Source organism: Danio rerio, chromosome 24, assembly GCF_049306965.1.
Source record: "Danio rerio strain Tuebingen ecotype United States chromosome 24, GRCz12tu, whole genome shotgun sequence".
Lineage (NCBI taxonomy): Eukaryota > Metazoa > Chordata > Actinopteri > Cypriniformes > Danionidae > Danio > Danio rerio.
Genome location: NC_133199.1, coordinates 29,284,643 through 29,299,877, shown reverse-complemented (window position 1 = coordinate 29,299,877; position 15,235 = coordinate 29,284,643). Strand labels below are relative to the sequence as shown.

At 35.8% G+C, this 15,235-nt stretch overlaps 1 protein-coding gene across 4 annotated transcripts in view; it reads left to right on the top strand.

Moving 5' to 3' along the window:
* The window catches only part of adgrg2a (adhesion G protein-coupled receptor G2a), a 64,471-nt gene that overhangs the window by 11,707 nt on the left and 37,529 nt on the right, over positions 1–15,235 (top strand). For 3 of the 4 annotated variants that reach the window (XM_073940732.1, XM_073940731.1, XM_073940729.1), the window contains exons 3-6: positions 5,796–6,383; positions 9,171–9,227; positions 14,724–14,768; positions 14,989–15,048. In XM_073940732.1, the coding sequence (XP_073796833.1) occupies positions 5,796–6,383; positions 9,171–9,227; positions 14,724–14,768; positions 14,989–15,048 (750 nt within the window). The remainder of the gene's footprint in view (positions 1–5,795; positions 6,384–9,170; positions 9,228–14,723; positions 14,769–14,988; positions 15,049–15,235) is intronic. The other variant, XM_073940730.1, reaches the window with a different exon arrangement.

The window sequence follows — 15,235 nt, the reverse complement described above, 5'->3', positions numbered from 1 at the left end:
TAATTCTAATCTGTCTACTTACGTTGTACACCATGACAGACGCCCCCCACCCCCCGAAAAGCAGTTAGTATATTTATGATTATATGCTTTGATGTAAATTTGCCAAACCAGGCTACTATTAACATTCATCCCAGCAAGCTTATTGTTTAAATCAACTAAATATCATTATATATATACACACAAGGTATTCCACAGTTATGAAGAAAAAAACACCAGGCAAATTTGAATTTTAGTTTTTATTTTAACAGATACACATTATGGACTTACAGCAATGATTCTTGAACGACTTGGGAAACTATTCTTTATAACTAACTGTTATTCTTGATGAGTTAGCACGTCTGTGCAGGATCACAGTTGCAGCGCAGCTTCAACAGTCTCTACATAAACCAAGCCCAGTTTTATAGGTCCACCAAACATAATGTCGATATCGACTCAATAAGGGAAAGTCTCAACTCGCTTAAACGGAAAGAAAGCGACACAGATTATGTGTAACATTACTGCAGACTGTTGTAAGGCAAGCATTCGTAATTCGTTACGGTCGGCTTACGTAACTATAGCAACTGTGGCGCCCATCGCCGTATGTTGCCAGAAACCTCAGTGAAAGCAAAAAAAAAAAAAAAACGCACTTGAGTTAGGCTGACAAATAAGAAGCTTGTTGCAACGATCTTATTGAAATCCTCAGAGATTTTTTTTGCCCCAGAGACACCCTTAAGTTTACCGAAGTACTTTTATGCAAGCGGACACAGGTGGCAATTGTAAATGACGTCACTTGCAGAGGAAGTGCGGTTGTGTGAGCATGCAAGTCTGAGCGTGCAAGCCTGGAGGTGCAAGTGCAAATCTGCAGCCAGACTCTATTGGATATGGGAGAGAAAGGTTTTTCTCTAATCAGTTCACTGAAATAGAAAAAAAGCAATTTCAGCAAAATTAAATTCAGTTCATCTTTATTTCTACTATTTTTATTTTTTACAATGTAGATTGTGTCAAAACAGCTTAACATAGAAGATTAAAGTACACTGAAACTGTGTCAGTCCAGTTTTCAGAGTTTAAGTTCAGTTCAGTACAGTGTGGTTTAATTTTTAATGCTGAAAGTCCAAATGTTGAAGAGCAAATTCATTGATGCGCAAACCTTCTAACACATGCGGAATGGTGATTTAATGAAAGTTTATAAGCGTCAAAAGTTGTGGATCTGTTCAGCTAAAGATTTGACTGTGTCACTGCATCCAAACATCTTAAAATAGTGCAAAACAATAGAACTAAAGCAATCTCCATTGTACAAGAGCACTTCTATTCTGTTACACTGAACAGTCGCATCATCAATAACATAAATGTGCTCAGGCTCGGACAATAGTATCTGGACCCCTCATCTTTACTTCTATAGCACTTTTACAATGTAGATTGTGTCAAAGCAGCTTAACATAGAAGTTCTAGTCAGTTGAAACTGCTTCAGTGCAGTTTTGAGTTGAAGTTTAATTTATTTATTAGAATTTAATTTTCACTGCTAACAAAACAAACACTGAAGAACAAATCCAATCATGTGCAGCTCCACAAGTCCCAAAACAAGCAAGCTAGTGGCGAGGAACAAAACTTCACCAATTGACGAAAGTGAGAAAAAAAGAAAAAAAGAAAAAAAAAACAGGCTTAGTTTTACATGCAATAATAAGTGAGAGGACTGGCAGTTCATTCCTATAGTCCTAAAAAAAAGTAGAAAACTCAAATTTGTAAAAATACACTCAAAAAAAGTACAAATACTGGAAAATACTAGTCAACTACAGTAATTAGCCTAATTAGCCCCATAGCCTGCACACGCTTATGCCATCAGGTAGGCATTACAGAAGCCTGAGGAGCAAATCAGTGTGGTTTCATGATAGTTCTTATCATGTCATTATAAGACTTTTAATACCATATCTTAAATACTATTGATAACTAGTATGAAATAATAAATCAGTAAATAGTTAAACTAGCATAAATTGTTAATATAACAACTATCATAACAATTGGTGAAATATTCAGGTATTAAGTTATATTCTTCAGAGTTTTTTTTAAATTGGGTTATATTTTATACAACTATATTTTTATATATTTATAAAATTATAAAAGCTTATTTATTATGTTAGGATTGTATAGTGTTTGTATAATTATGTTTTTTTATGTTCTTGTTTGGTCTGACGCAACGTAATTTCATTCTGCATTACAATTTTATTGTGATGTTTTGAATGAAAATAAAGGAAACTGAAACTGAACTAATGTGAATAGTTTGTTACTAAAATTTGTTACTTTTCACCCCTGGTATAGGGATGCAATGATTTTAGATTTTGGTTGTATGATTATAGTCTGGGAAATATTCACGGTTATCACTTTCATTAATTTCAAAACACTATAAATTTAGTAAATCACATGAAAACTTCTTATTTAGTAAAGTGTTATTTATTGCAGCTCAGTAACCAATTAATACAGCACAAAATAACAATAAAACAAACAATAGTCCATTTCTTTTTGGACTTAGTAAACTAACTCAATAACTGAAAAAAGTTTTTGGCATTTAAACATAAGTCATAACTTTACACTGAAAATGAACGACAGCCGCGCATCTCATGTGGAAGCAACAAACTTGTGTACACAAAAGACCGGATTTGTGAACAGCCCTTAGTTAATAGGGCCGCCGTTTGCCAGTACGGGCCCTATGAAGAGTGCAGTTGTGGGTTTGGTTTAATTAGGCCCCCTAATAGTAACTCTGGGGGCCCCAAATTGTCCTAACTTTTCCGCCCCAGCGGCACCCTGTCCTCAGCCATAGTTTAAATCAGCCTTTAATCCAGTATGCGTGCATATTAGGCTCGGTGCACAAGCTTGGAACTTTAAATAGAGCACATTTGACATAACTTTGTTTAGTTGCAGCAGTTTTGTTCCATGCAGAGAGCAGTGATGAGAATTTTTTACGATTAATTAACTGTAATGAATTAAAACACAGTTAATTGTGAAATAGGTTAATACTTGCATCCCTACCCTGGTCACATTAAGCTGCTGCTTTTCAGGGCGAAAAAAGTTATGATCGCAAAGGCCATGTTAGCAATATTATATCATGATTTAAAAGGAAGATTACTTAGTAGCATCATTACTTTTAGTAAATAAGAAATCTAATTTGGTAAACCTTTGTTGAAGAATGGACAACATTGACATTTTATGAAATTAAATGAAGGATAATATGAAGTTGAATAAACAGAATGCACATCTAGCCATCATAATTAAAAATGTCATCTAACCTGGCTAAGGTCCAGGAAATGCTGGTTCAGTGCTAGCAACCAGCTCTATTTCGACATAGCCAGGTGTAACGTCACGCCTTTAGTATTCATGGAATGCTGAAATCACATGTTCTCACACACGTAATATCAGTCAACTTATGCCAGTCAGCGGAGCTAAAGTTGTTCCCTTGTGTTAAATCTGGGCCAGCCTGTTTTAGCTGGTTGTTTGCTTGTCAAAGCATCAAACAGAAGCATTATGAAACTGACAGGCCTCACGACCAAAATGCACAGGTCTAAGGGAGAGGTGTGAGGCTACGTTTTTGAAGATTTAACAGAGCAGAATAATTTTTTACTGTCAGACGAAAGGTTAGTCTGTCTTCATAAATTTTGTGGTTCATATTGTAGGTTTTATATAATAAATGTCAGTGGCCAAACAGACAATCATAGCCTTTGACAGAAGTTGTCATTCTGGATGACGCTAACCTTTTCTTAAAAATAACAAGTTAAATGTATCATTTTACATTCTAATATCAGGTGTTGTTTGTAACCAGTAGTGCATGTTCAGATGCGTTCACAATAACATAATTAAGATGAAATTTCATAGACAAAAAATGTAAGATTTCTGTTTTCGCAAAACTCCCACAGATGTCATGTTCGATATCAAATAGCTGTGTGTTGAATTCATGTGACCAGTTTACACCTATTGCAAAATCTGTGTGGGGAAATCATTCACATCATGATTAAATTTCAGAATGTGTGGAATTCTATTTAAATGCCCACAGTATACAGCTTAACAATGGTAGACGTCACCTCATCTTTATTCCAAAGAAATCATTGTAATGTTTAATCAATGCGTAATAACTTGCCCCACCTCTGAATAGTTTTTTTATTTGTTTTTTTTTTTATTATTATTAAAATTAATAAGGCCTTTTACCAAGGTACTTTAGGTCAATGATATGGAAAAATGGCCAATACTATAATCAATAAATATTTTAAATATAATACTTGATATATTTGCCTATTAAATATACATCTATATACACTCACTGGCCATTTTGTTTAGATACACCTTATTAGTACCGGGTTAGACCCCTTTTTGCCTTTAGAACTGCCTTAATCCTTTGTGGCATAGATTCAACAAGGTACTGACAATATTCCTCAGACATTTTGATCCTTATTGACATGATGGCATTATGCAATTGCTGCAGATTGTTCGGCTGCACATCCATGATGCAAATGTCCCGTTCCATTCCAAAGGTGCTCTACTGGATTGAGATCTCATGACTGTGGAGGCCATTTGAGTACAGTGTACATGTTCAAAAAACCAGTCTGAAATGATTTGGTTATACATTGGGATGAACATGTTTAGCAACAATACTCAGGTAGGCTGTTGGCACAATGCTTAATTGATACTAAAGGGCCCGAAATGTGCAAAGAAAATATTCCCCACACCATTATACCACCACCAGCAGCCTGAACAATTGATACAAGGCAGGATGGATCCATGCTTCCATGTTGTAGACATCAAATTCTGACCCTACCATATGAATGTCACAGCAGAAATAGAGACTCATCAGACCAGGCATTGTTTTTTCAATTGTCTGTTGTCCAATTTTGGTGAGCCTGTGCAAATTGTAGCTTCAGTTTCTTGTTCTTAGTTGACATGAGTGGCACCTGGTGTGGTCTTCTGCTGCTGTAGCCCATCCCCTTCAAGGTTGAATGTGTTTCATTCAAAGATGCTTTTCTGCATACCTCAGTTGTAACGAGTGGTTATTTGAGTTACTGTTGCCTTTCTATCAGCTCAAACTAGTCTGGCAATTTTCCTCTGACCTCTGGCATCAACAAGGCATTTGCGCCCACAGAACTGCCACTCAGCGGATTTTTTCTCTTTTTCAGATCATTCTCTGTAAATTCTAGAGATGGTTGTGCATAAAAGTAGATCAGCAGTTTCTGAAATACTCAGACTAGCCCCACACCAAAAACCAAGCCACATTCAAAGTCACTTAAATCTCCTTTCTTTCCCATTCTGATGCTCGATTTGAACTGCAGCAGATCGTCTTGACCATGTCTACATACCTTAATGCACTGAGTTGCTGTCATGTGATTGGCTAGTTAGAATTTTGCATTACGAGCAGCTGGACAGGTGTACTTTATAAAGTGGCCAGTGAGTGTATATGCAGACCTGTTGTGAGTGATTGAAATAAAGAAATTACACATATCAAGTGCTGTTTTGGAGCATTATCACCTGTAGTTTTGGAACATTTTCATGTCAAAATTCTCCAAAACCACATTTAACCAGTGTTTACCATGTGATTTTAATATTTGGTTTTAACATGTGCAAAAAATAGAGGAAACAAAGGTGTTTCAGAGAAAAAAAAATACATTTGACAATAGAAGTTCATTTGGGCTGCATGGTAATTTTAATCTAATTTACTTTTTTCATAACTCTGACATGCTTACTTTCTAAATAATACATATGATTTAAAATGTACTTTTAAAAAAAACTTATATTTACACTTTACATATTTATATTTACAATATCTTTTTCTCTCTTTCAAGCTGATGGCTTCTTTATGTCTGATGCTAAAGCTGTCCTGCAAGGATGTGATGACCACTGGACTTTCCAGGGACCGAGCCGTATGCCTGTGCTCTTCCAAACAACAATATGTGTGAACGTAAGGGTCATTTCCCCAGGAACATGGACTGCATTTAGCTATGTCTCGACGCCGACGCGCCGATATGAACTGGCCCTGCAGGGGGACCAAAACAACCTGTATGCCTGGCTGTTGGGTGTACGACACCAATTCACTGTCCAGCTGACCGCTCAACGCTGGCATCACATATGCCTACGATGGGATGCCTTTAGCAAGAGTTTCAGTCTGACAATAGGTGGAAATTCTGAAGTATATCAGCGTACTGCCATTGCTCGAGCAATCCCTCCTTCCGGTAGTCTTCTGCTGGGTTGCCAACCAAATGAAGCCTTCCCTGGGGTAAAAATGGCTACGACTGAGCTCTACCTGTTTCGCATATGGGACGATGTAGGAGACCACAAGGCATGTGAAGATGGGACAGTGATTGGCTGGGATTCACAAATTTGGGCTATCACACGAACCCAGGCCAGAGTCCAAGATTACACACTGCAGTGTGGTGAGTAACACTGATTCACAAGAGAAAAGCCTGTTGAACCGGTAGTGGATAACAGAGACAGTCTTAAAATAACAATGATTATTTGCGTAATGACTGTGTATTAGACAGCGTCAGATCAACTCTGCACACCATAAACAGCCTCAAGCACTTTTTTCTCTCTGAACTAAAAGCATGCATAGTATTTTTCTCTCAAGCTATTTAAAGATGAATTAACTATCAGAACTGTTGTCTTGTTTGTAATGAACAGCATGCGGATTGTTGGGGACATTCTGTATGTAGTGTTATAATGCATAACATGCATGATGGTTTATCTTCTGAAGAAAGGTCACTTTCATGCATGTGTTCTTTTGTAGATAAAATGTTCTTGTTGGAAATATCAGCTTTAGCTAGTAGCTGTGTTTTTGAAAGTGGTAGCTTGTTTCTAGCTGGTCTAAAGTGGTTATTAGCCTACTAATCATCTTTAGATAGTACACAGATTTTTGCTGCTGTATAAGCTTGTAGGTAATGACCAACTTAATTAACTACTGGTTGGGACCAACTATTGAACAAGTTGGATCACCTAATGACTAGACATGGCCACATAATAACCAGCTTGGTCCACCTAATGACTAGAAGGGGCAGCATAATAACCAGCTTAGTCCATTTTGAAATAACTCCTAGCTTGGACTAACTAATGACCAAGTTAAATCTTCTAATGACTATATAGGGCCACAGAATAACCAGCTTGGTCCACCTAATAGCTTGGACCAATTTATGACAAAATTGGATCACCTAATGACTAGACAAGACAAGATAATAACCAGATTGGTCCACCTAATAGCTAGACAGGGCCCTATAACAAACAACTTGAATACCTTCTAACTAATACCAACTAATGGCCAAGTTGGATCTCTCAATGACTAGATAGGACCACAAAATAACCAGCTTGGTCCACCTAACAGCTAGGACTCCCTTATGACCAAATTTCACTACCTAATGACTAGACATGGCCAGATAATAACCAGCTTAGTCCACCTAATGACTTGACAGGGCAACATAATAACCAGCTTGGTCCAGAATGAAAAACTCCTTGCTTGGACCAAATAATGACCAAGATGGATCTTCGTATGACAATATAGGACCACATAATAACCAGCTTGGTCCACATAATGGTTAGATAGGGCCCTATAATAAACATCTTGAATATGTCCTAGCTCAGTGTTTCTCAAACTTTTTTCATCAAGTACCACATCAGAAAAAATTTGTCTTTCCAAGTACCACCATAACGAGCAGTATTGAAATACAGTAGCGTAGTAAGCCCAGTAAAGCAGCTACAGTTCTTCACAATTCAAAAACGTGGCAGATTAATTCCTATTATTAAGAATATTTATTATTGTCAGCCACTTTAAACATAAATAGTCTAACGTTAACACTTTACTGTGCTTATATGTAAAATAAAAAACTAAAAAAGTCAACATTTAAATTAAAATGTGTAAAAGATCAAAAGAAAAGTATTTAAGTACTTGTAAAGTATTAACATATAGTAGCCAATTCATCAACACCTGAAAATTTTGCCTGGACCTCAGAAATTTAGGCTATGTATGTCATATAACGAATATTATTATATGTCATATTCATATATAAATAATTTTTGATAAATTTTGAAATATATGTAGCATGTACATATTACAAATTGGATTCCTCCGCGTACCACTAGAAGGAAGCCCGCATACCACTAGTGGTACACACCACAGTTTGAGAACCACTGTCCTAGCTAATACCAACTAATGGCCAAGTTGGATCTTTCAATGACAAGATAGTACCACAAAATAACCAGCTTGGTCCACCTGATAGCTAGTACCACGTTATGACCAAGTTAGATCACTTAATGACAAGACATGGCCAGATAATAACCAGCTTGGTACAGAATGAATAACTTCTTGCTTGGACCAAATAATGACCAAGTTGGATCTTCAAATGACTATATAGGACCATGTAAAAACCAGCTTGGTCTACATATAGCTAGACATGGCCCTATAATAACCAGCTTGAACAACTCCTAGCCAATCTTATTGGCCAAATAGGACCACAAAATAAACAGCTTGGGCCACCTTATGACCAAGTTGGATCACCTAATGACTAAACATGGAGAGATAATTTCCAGCTTGGTCCACCTAATGACTCGACAGGGCCGAATAATAATCAGCTTTGTTCATCTAATGTCTAGCAGGGCCACATACTAACTCGAACCAACTGAAAACTATCTAGAACCAGCTAATGATGAGCAAACACTAGTGAATTACCAGATTGGGGATTGCAAATGTTCAATTAAGACCATGTCATGTGTAGTTAATAACTATCTTGAACTAGCTAAAAACAAGTGATTATGTTCTGATCCACGGTTTCTGACTCGGGTTGAATTTTCCAACATCAATAGCCTTGCTTGTTACCTGCATCAGAATTTATTTAACATTTATTTTGTGGCATTTCAGTGAATAAAATGCATCTGATACACATCTGATTAAACCTGGCTACTCTGTTCCAGAAGTGCATGAGCTCAGTGTATAAGACACGAGTTTGTCCTCCACAGGAAATTATGAAGTCAAATCAATTTCAAATATCCTACAGGATATTTGAAACGTTTCAAAATACAGCCAGAGGGCGAGGCTGGATTGAAAGCATTGGATGTCTTGATTGAAATGATCAGATCTGATTTTGATGCAGGGTACAAGAAGGGCAGCGGTAGCAGCACTCTAGCTCTTGACTTTCTATCATTTGTGCATGCTATTTCTATATCTCATCTTCTAGGCATAAAGCATCTGCGTAAGAAACGCAATGCACAACTATCTACGCCCTCATCCACTGGTAAGTGCAGTGCAAGTGTAATTTCACTTCACTGAGTTGTACTGTTGTGTGGTGGTGGATAAATGTCTTGGGAAAGATAGCACTGAAGCTAAAAGCTACTTGAAAGTTGCCTGTTTGATTGAATAACCTTAACGTATTCACCCAAAAACCAATATTCTGTTATTAATTACTCCCCTTCATCTTGATTCAATCCCCTTGAGAGCTTCTTTATCATTAAAACACAAATTTAGATATCTCATTCTCCATAGAGAGCAACAGTCACAAGACAATTTCCTGAAAAGGAACCAAAAACATTCCACATGACTTCAGGTGATCAACTGAAAAATCTCCATGAAAACGTTTGTGCGCCAAAAAAAAACCTGTAAATATGACAATATCTTGTCTACATATTATACATTTTATCTTAGATATAAACAACTTATTGCCTACATATCTTCTCTCCTGCTTCAGGTCAGGGTCGGCGTTTAGTACAGGCAGTACGACGTAACCTTGCATCCTAACCTAATCTAACCTAATGCTGGAGACAACTTTTCTCGCACAAACTTTATCATGGAGCTTCAAATGAATGTTTTGACTATGCTTTGGTTTCTTTTCTGGAATTTGAAATTCTGGAATCTTGTGCTGTCTAATATGGAGGACGATAGATCTCTTAGATTTATTCAAAATATCCTAATTTGTGTTCTGATGATGAATGAATGTCTCAGGGGTTTCACAGTACATGAGGGTGAGTAAGTCATAACAGAATAAAAATGTTAAGGTGAACTAATCCATTATTATATCTAACCCAATTACAACTGAACAGATATTCCACATATTCCAATTAACAACGAAATGTTAATGTAAATACCAAATAATGTTTCAGTGAATTTACAAACAAAAAATCTCTGAAGCAGTTCATTTAAATAAGTGGTTTTCAAACAGCTTCTGGAGCAGCATTGCACATTTGGATTTACTAGTAGTAAACAAATTCAGCTGTTTTAGGTAAGAGACAGTACTAAGAACCCCCCTGAATGTGAAAGAAACCTGATTTGCATGACCTCTTAGAAACAAATCATCTTACTGTGTAAAGAATCTGCTTTGCAAGGGGTATGTATGAGACAGTTTACTACAGCATGATTAATGCTATGTATTACTGAAATAGAACAACTAATTCCATACAGTGTGGCACATCTGAATGTTCATTCATTCATTTTCTTTCTGGCTTAGTCCCTTTATTAATCTGGGGTTGCCACAGCGGAATGAACCGCCAACTTATCTAGCGTATGTTTTACGCAGCGGATGGCCTTCCAGCTGCAACCCATGTCTGGAAAACACCCATACATTAACACACATACACTACGGACAATTTAGCTTTCCCAATTCACCTATAGTGCATGTCTTTGGACTTGTGAGGGAAACCGGAGCACCCGGAGGAAACCCACGCGAACACTGGGAGAACATGCAAACTCCACATAGAACACTGTGCCACCGCACCACCCACATCTGAATGTATTGATTTAAACGAATGCAAAAAAGAATTCAGTTTTTTCACACACCTGATGGTATTGTACATCTTGAGAAGGTTTAAAATATACTGTAGTTTCCAGTCTGTGGAAATACTTTTGTAGCAGTGTTTATTTTAGTTCTTTTATATAGAGACCTGAAAGGGACGTGATGGTGGGAATAAAAATAAGTGGAAGAAAAAAAAAACTGAGTGATAGGAAAAGTTTTTGCATTCCCTTGCAAAGATGTTTTGCGATATCTCGCAAAACTATCATTCGCAGAACACTTCCTGTTCACTTTATACATGTCAACCCTCCCGTTTTTGCCTAGATTCTTCTATATTATATCATCCTATGATTAAGTATTTTTTCCAGATTTTTATCATTGAAAGCATGTTGAAATTAATATAAAAATTTCAGCATTCACTTTCTATTCATCAAAGCTGTGCGTCGATCATCGCCCTTCATATGCAACCTCTGAATTAGCGAATGCATAATCGCTGATTGACGGATGTGCTTTGTATGATAAATCCCAGATCATCTTCTGTACACGACATTTTAAGAGAAGCTAAAGTGCAGGACACTTTGGGATTCAGGTGTGTTTAAACAGACAAATAAACTTAATAATATGTAAACGTGTCCATCCTCCTTTTTCTGGGACAGAATTGTACCTTTAAATTGACAAAGAAACAAATTTGCATCATTGCAGTTTGTACCATGGGAAACCAAAATGTACCTTTGGTTTTTAAAACCTGCAGACACAAAATTGTACCTTCATCAAAGATACAAATCTGATCCATAAAGGTACCACCACAGCGACAAGACACTTTTTTACCTTAACAGTGTCAAACATGCATACCAAACATTTATTTGAAATGCCTTAAATGTTTAGTTTACAATACCTGTAGTTTTATGTTTTACCAGTTGTTTTGTATTATTGTATTTTAGAACTAATAATTAATGTTTATGAGTTTCTTTAAACATATACTTTTAAATGATGATTGTTGTTTTAATATGAAAAACATTCATAAAATCACTTTTCCTTTCAAGTCATATTTATTAAATATTGTAATAAAGAAGTTGTCTTTTACTTTTTTATGAGAACAATTGTGTACCTTCATTTCAGTTGTACCATAAAAGGTACAGAACAGTATCACAAAAGTATACCATACAAGGTCTACTTTTTACAAAGGTACAAAACTGTTCCTTAAGGAACATTATTTGTACCACCGTGTACCTTTTTTTCTGAGAGTGTACGGAGCGCATCCGTAAGTCATTGCTTGTACTAATTCAGAGGATGCATATGAAGGGCAACGATCAATGCACAGCTTTAATAAAAGGAAAGTGAACGCAGACATGTTTATATTAATTTTAACATGCTTTCAAGATTCAAAATATGGGAGAAAAATGGAAAAAATACTTAATGATAAGATGATAGAATGGTAAAATACAGGAAAATCCCAGCAAAAACAGGAGGATTGACATAGATAAAGTGAACAGGAAGTGTTTGTTAAACAACAGTTTTTTGAGTGAACACAAAAACTTTTTTTTTTAAATATATTTTCCTATCTATCAGTTTTTTTTTCTCCCACCAATTTTTTTCCCCCACCATCACATCCCTTCCGGGTCTCCGTACTTTTGAGATGTGATTCATCATTTTTATCACATTGAAAACGTTGCTTTGACAATCTAGACAGGGCAGAAAGAAACAAAAATATTAGCTTTCATTTTTGTTTCTTTCTGCTTGCCTAGATAGTCAATTTTAATGTAACAAGGCGGCACGGTGGCTCAGTGGTTAGCGCTCTCGCCTCACAGCAAGAAGGTTGCTGGTTCAAGTCCTGACTGGGTCAGTTGGCATTTCTATGTGGAGTGTGCATGTTCATGCGCTATAGGTAAATTCGAATTAACTAAATTGGCTGTAGTGTATGTGTAAATGTGAGAGTGTATGCGTTTCCCAGTACTGGGTTTCAGTTGGAAGTGCATTCACTGCGTAAAACATATGCTGGAAGAGTTGGCGGCTCATTCTGTTGTGGCGACCTGTGTTAAATAAAGGGACTAAGCTGAAGGAAAATGAACGAATGATTAATGTAACAAAGTTTGGCCTGTCACAATTTAAATTTAAGGTATGTTTGAATTAAAAATCATAACTATATTAATGCCCTCACCAACTGACAGTATCATTCGGCCTATCTGAAACACATATTGCAGAATGTATTCGGATCAGCCATCAGTGTTTTCACCATTCCTCAGCTGGAAATATAAAATCAATTCATTTATCTGTATAGGTTAACGTTAAAGATATGATGCATCTATGCTAATCTTTACAATTTACAGTGATTTTTATATAATACTCATCATTAATGTGCTTTAAAGGGATAGTTCTTCCAAAACATTTATTCTGTCATCATTTACTCAATGTCTTTTTTGAGTTTCTTTCTTTTGTTGAACACGAACAAAACCATTTTAAAGAATGTTGGAAACAGACAGCCACTGAGTTCCATTTTGTTTTTCGACTATGAATGTCCATGGCTTCCAACATTCTTTAATAGTTTCAACAGAAAAAAGAAACGTAACCACATGACTTCATTGTTGAGTGAACTATCCGTTTAAGAAGGCATTACTTACTTGATAGTTTACAAGTAAAAATAAGATTTGGATCATTTCCAGTAAAGGTATGTCAATGTTTGTTTAAACATGAAATGTCATTTCTACTTCTCTGCAAATGTGGCTCTTGTTTTTGTTCTCGATCTCACGGCATCCTGCACTGAGCATTCACACTTTTTCCTCATACAATGCATGACACAAACAGACACATCAGATGCATACATTTGAATAGAGGAAAAGTTCAGGAGTTGATAGATTTGACAGCGATAAAGAAAACTGATATGAGTATACTGTATAAATCTATCAGCTGTACAATAATATTATATTCATCAACACAGTTTGTTCTACAACTCATCTATTCAATTTAGAATCTGAATTAATTGACAAGTGCAAAGAGCTTAAAATACTTTTATAGTTATAGTTATAATAGTTTAATAGTTACACAGTGCCCAAACTTTTTAGTCCACAACCCCCAAAATAAAAATGCCAGTGACTTGCGACCTCCAAATTCCTCGGAGGTGGTTATAAATATACATTTGTTGCGTGCACAACAATAGGCCTACATAAACACGACCATATTGACAACACAAAAAAGCGCAACAGTCAAACAACCATATAATTTGCATAGCCATTTATTAATTTGTTTAATTTTATGTTAAATGTAAATCAAAGGCGGCAACACCAAGGCTCCAAAAATACAAATTTATTAAATTAAAAAGGCTGAAACAAGGTGTGCACGCTCTGTGTCAGCCTTTTTAATTTAATAAATTTGTATTTTTGGAGCCTTGGTGTTGCCGCCTTTGATTTACATTTAATTTGCACTTTTTGGCTGATTTGGCTGAGCACCCAATTAAGAGAGATGTGCGTGCTTTTTTACAGTTTTTTCATTTTTTTTAATTTTATGTTAATCTCACCTAAAGAGACTGGTGGCACAATAGCATAAGTCTATTCTTGGTATATTTTTGGAGGCCGCCAATCAGAGATCATTTTCAATGTTCAGTTGTGACCTGAATTTTTTTATATATATTTTATTGCCATAAAGGTGTCAGAAAGTTTAACCTGATGCTATAAAATCAATCTGCTACAATCTAACATAAACACACTAATCCTATAAAACAAATAATTAAAAGGCTGATGGCCTTTTTTTAGGCTGATGTTGTTTTTTAAATAACTATAACTATTTATATTTTCTGTAGGTTATTTATAAAATATGGTAATTCTAATAGTTTAATCAAATTTATTTCACTTTTGAAATAAACAAGCAACTCCCTGTCATTATAATTTTTTTTTCCACACTTACAAAAAAGTCCTTTGTGTATTCTTTCACTGTACTTAATTAAATGTACTACTTTGTTTGCTAGAAATTATTTGGATTTAAAGTTTTAAATGTATGTTTTTTCCCTACTTACAGCATCCCAGAATACAGCTTCCAGCCGGGATTTTACTCTAACAATAAGTATGTGTTCTATCTTTGCTTTACCAACAGTAGCACAGGCCAAAAAACTAGCTTAAACACAGACCTGTGTGTAAAAAATTTGTATAAAATACAGTGTATTTTGTTGTGTTTACTTCACAAAAAATGTAATTTGTATAAATTTGCATTTTGGATTTTTACATGTCATTTGTTTGTTGCTGTGTGGAATCATATTTTGTTTCTTCCTCTTTGCCTTTCAAAGGTCCACTCTACTCACTTTTAAATTCAGTAATTACGAATGTACAGGCCAACGCAAACCCAGGTCAGTAAACAGATGAAAGATGTTGCTGAATATCAAAAGCTGAAGTGTGTGTGTGGGTGCTAAATCGCCTTTAGTCAGTGGGCCATTAAATCACAATTTACTCTCCCTCAAGTGGTTCCAAACCATGATGAGATTTTTTTATTTCTGTTAAACACAAAAAGTATAAATTTTTTTGGGAAAAATATTA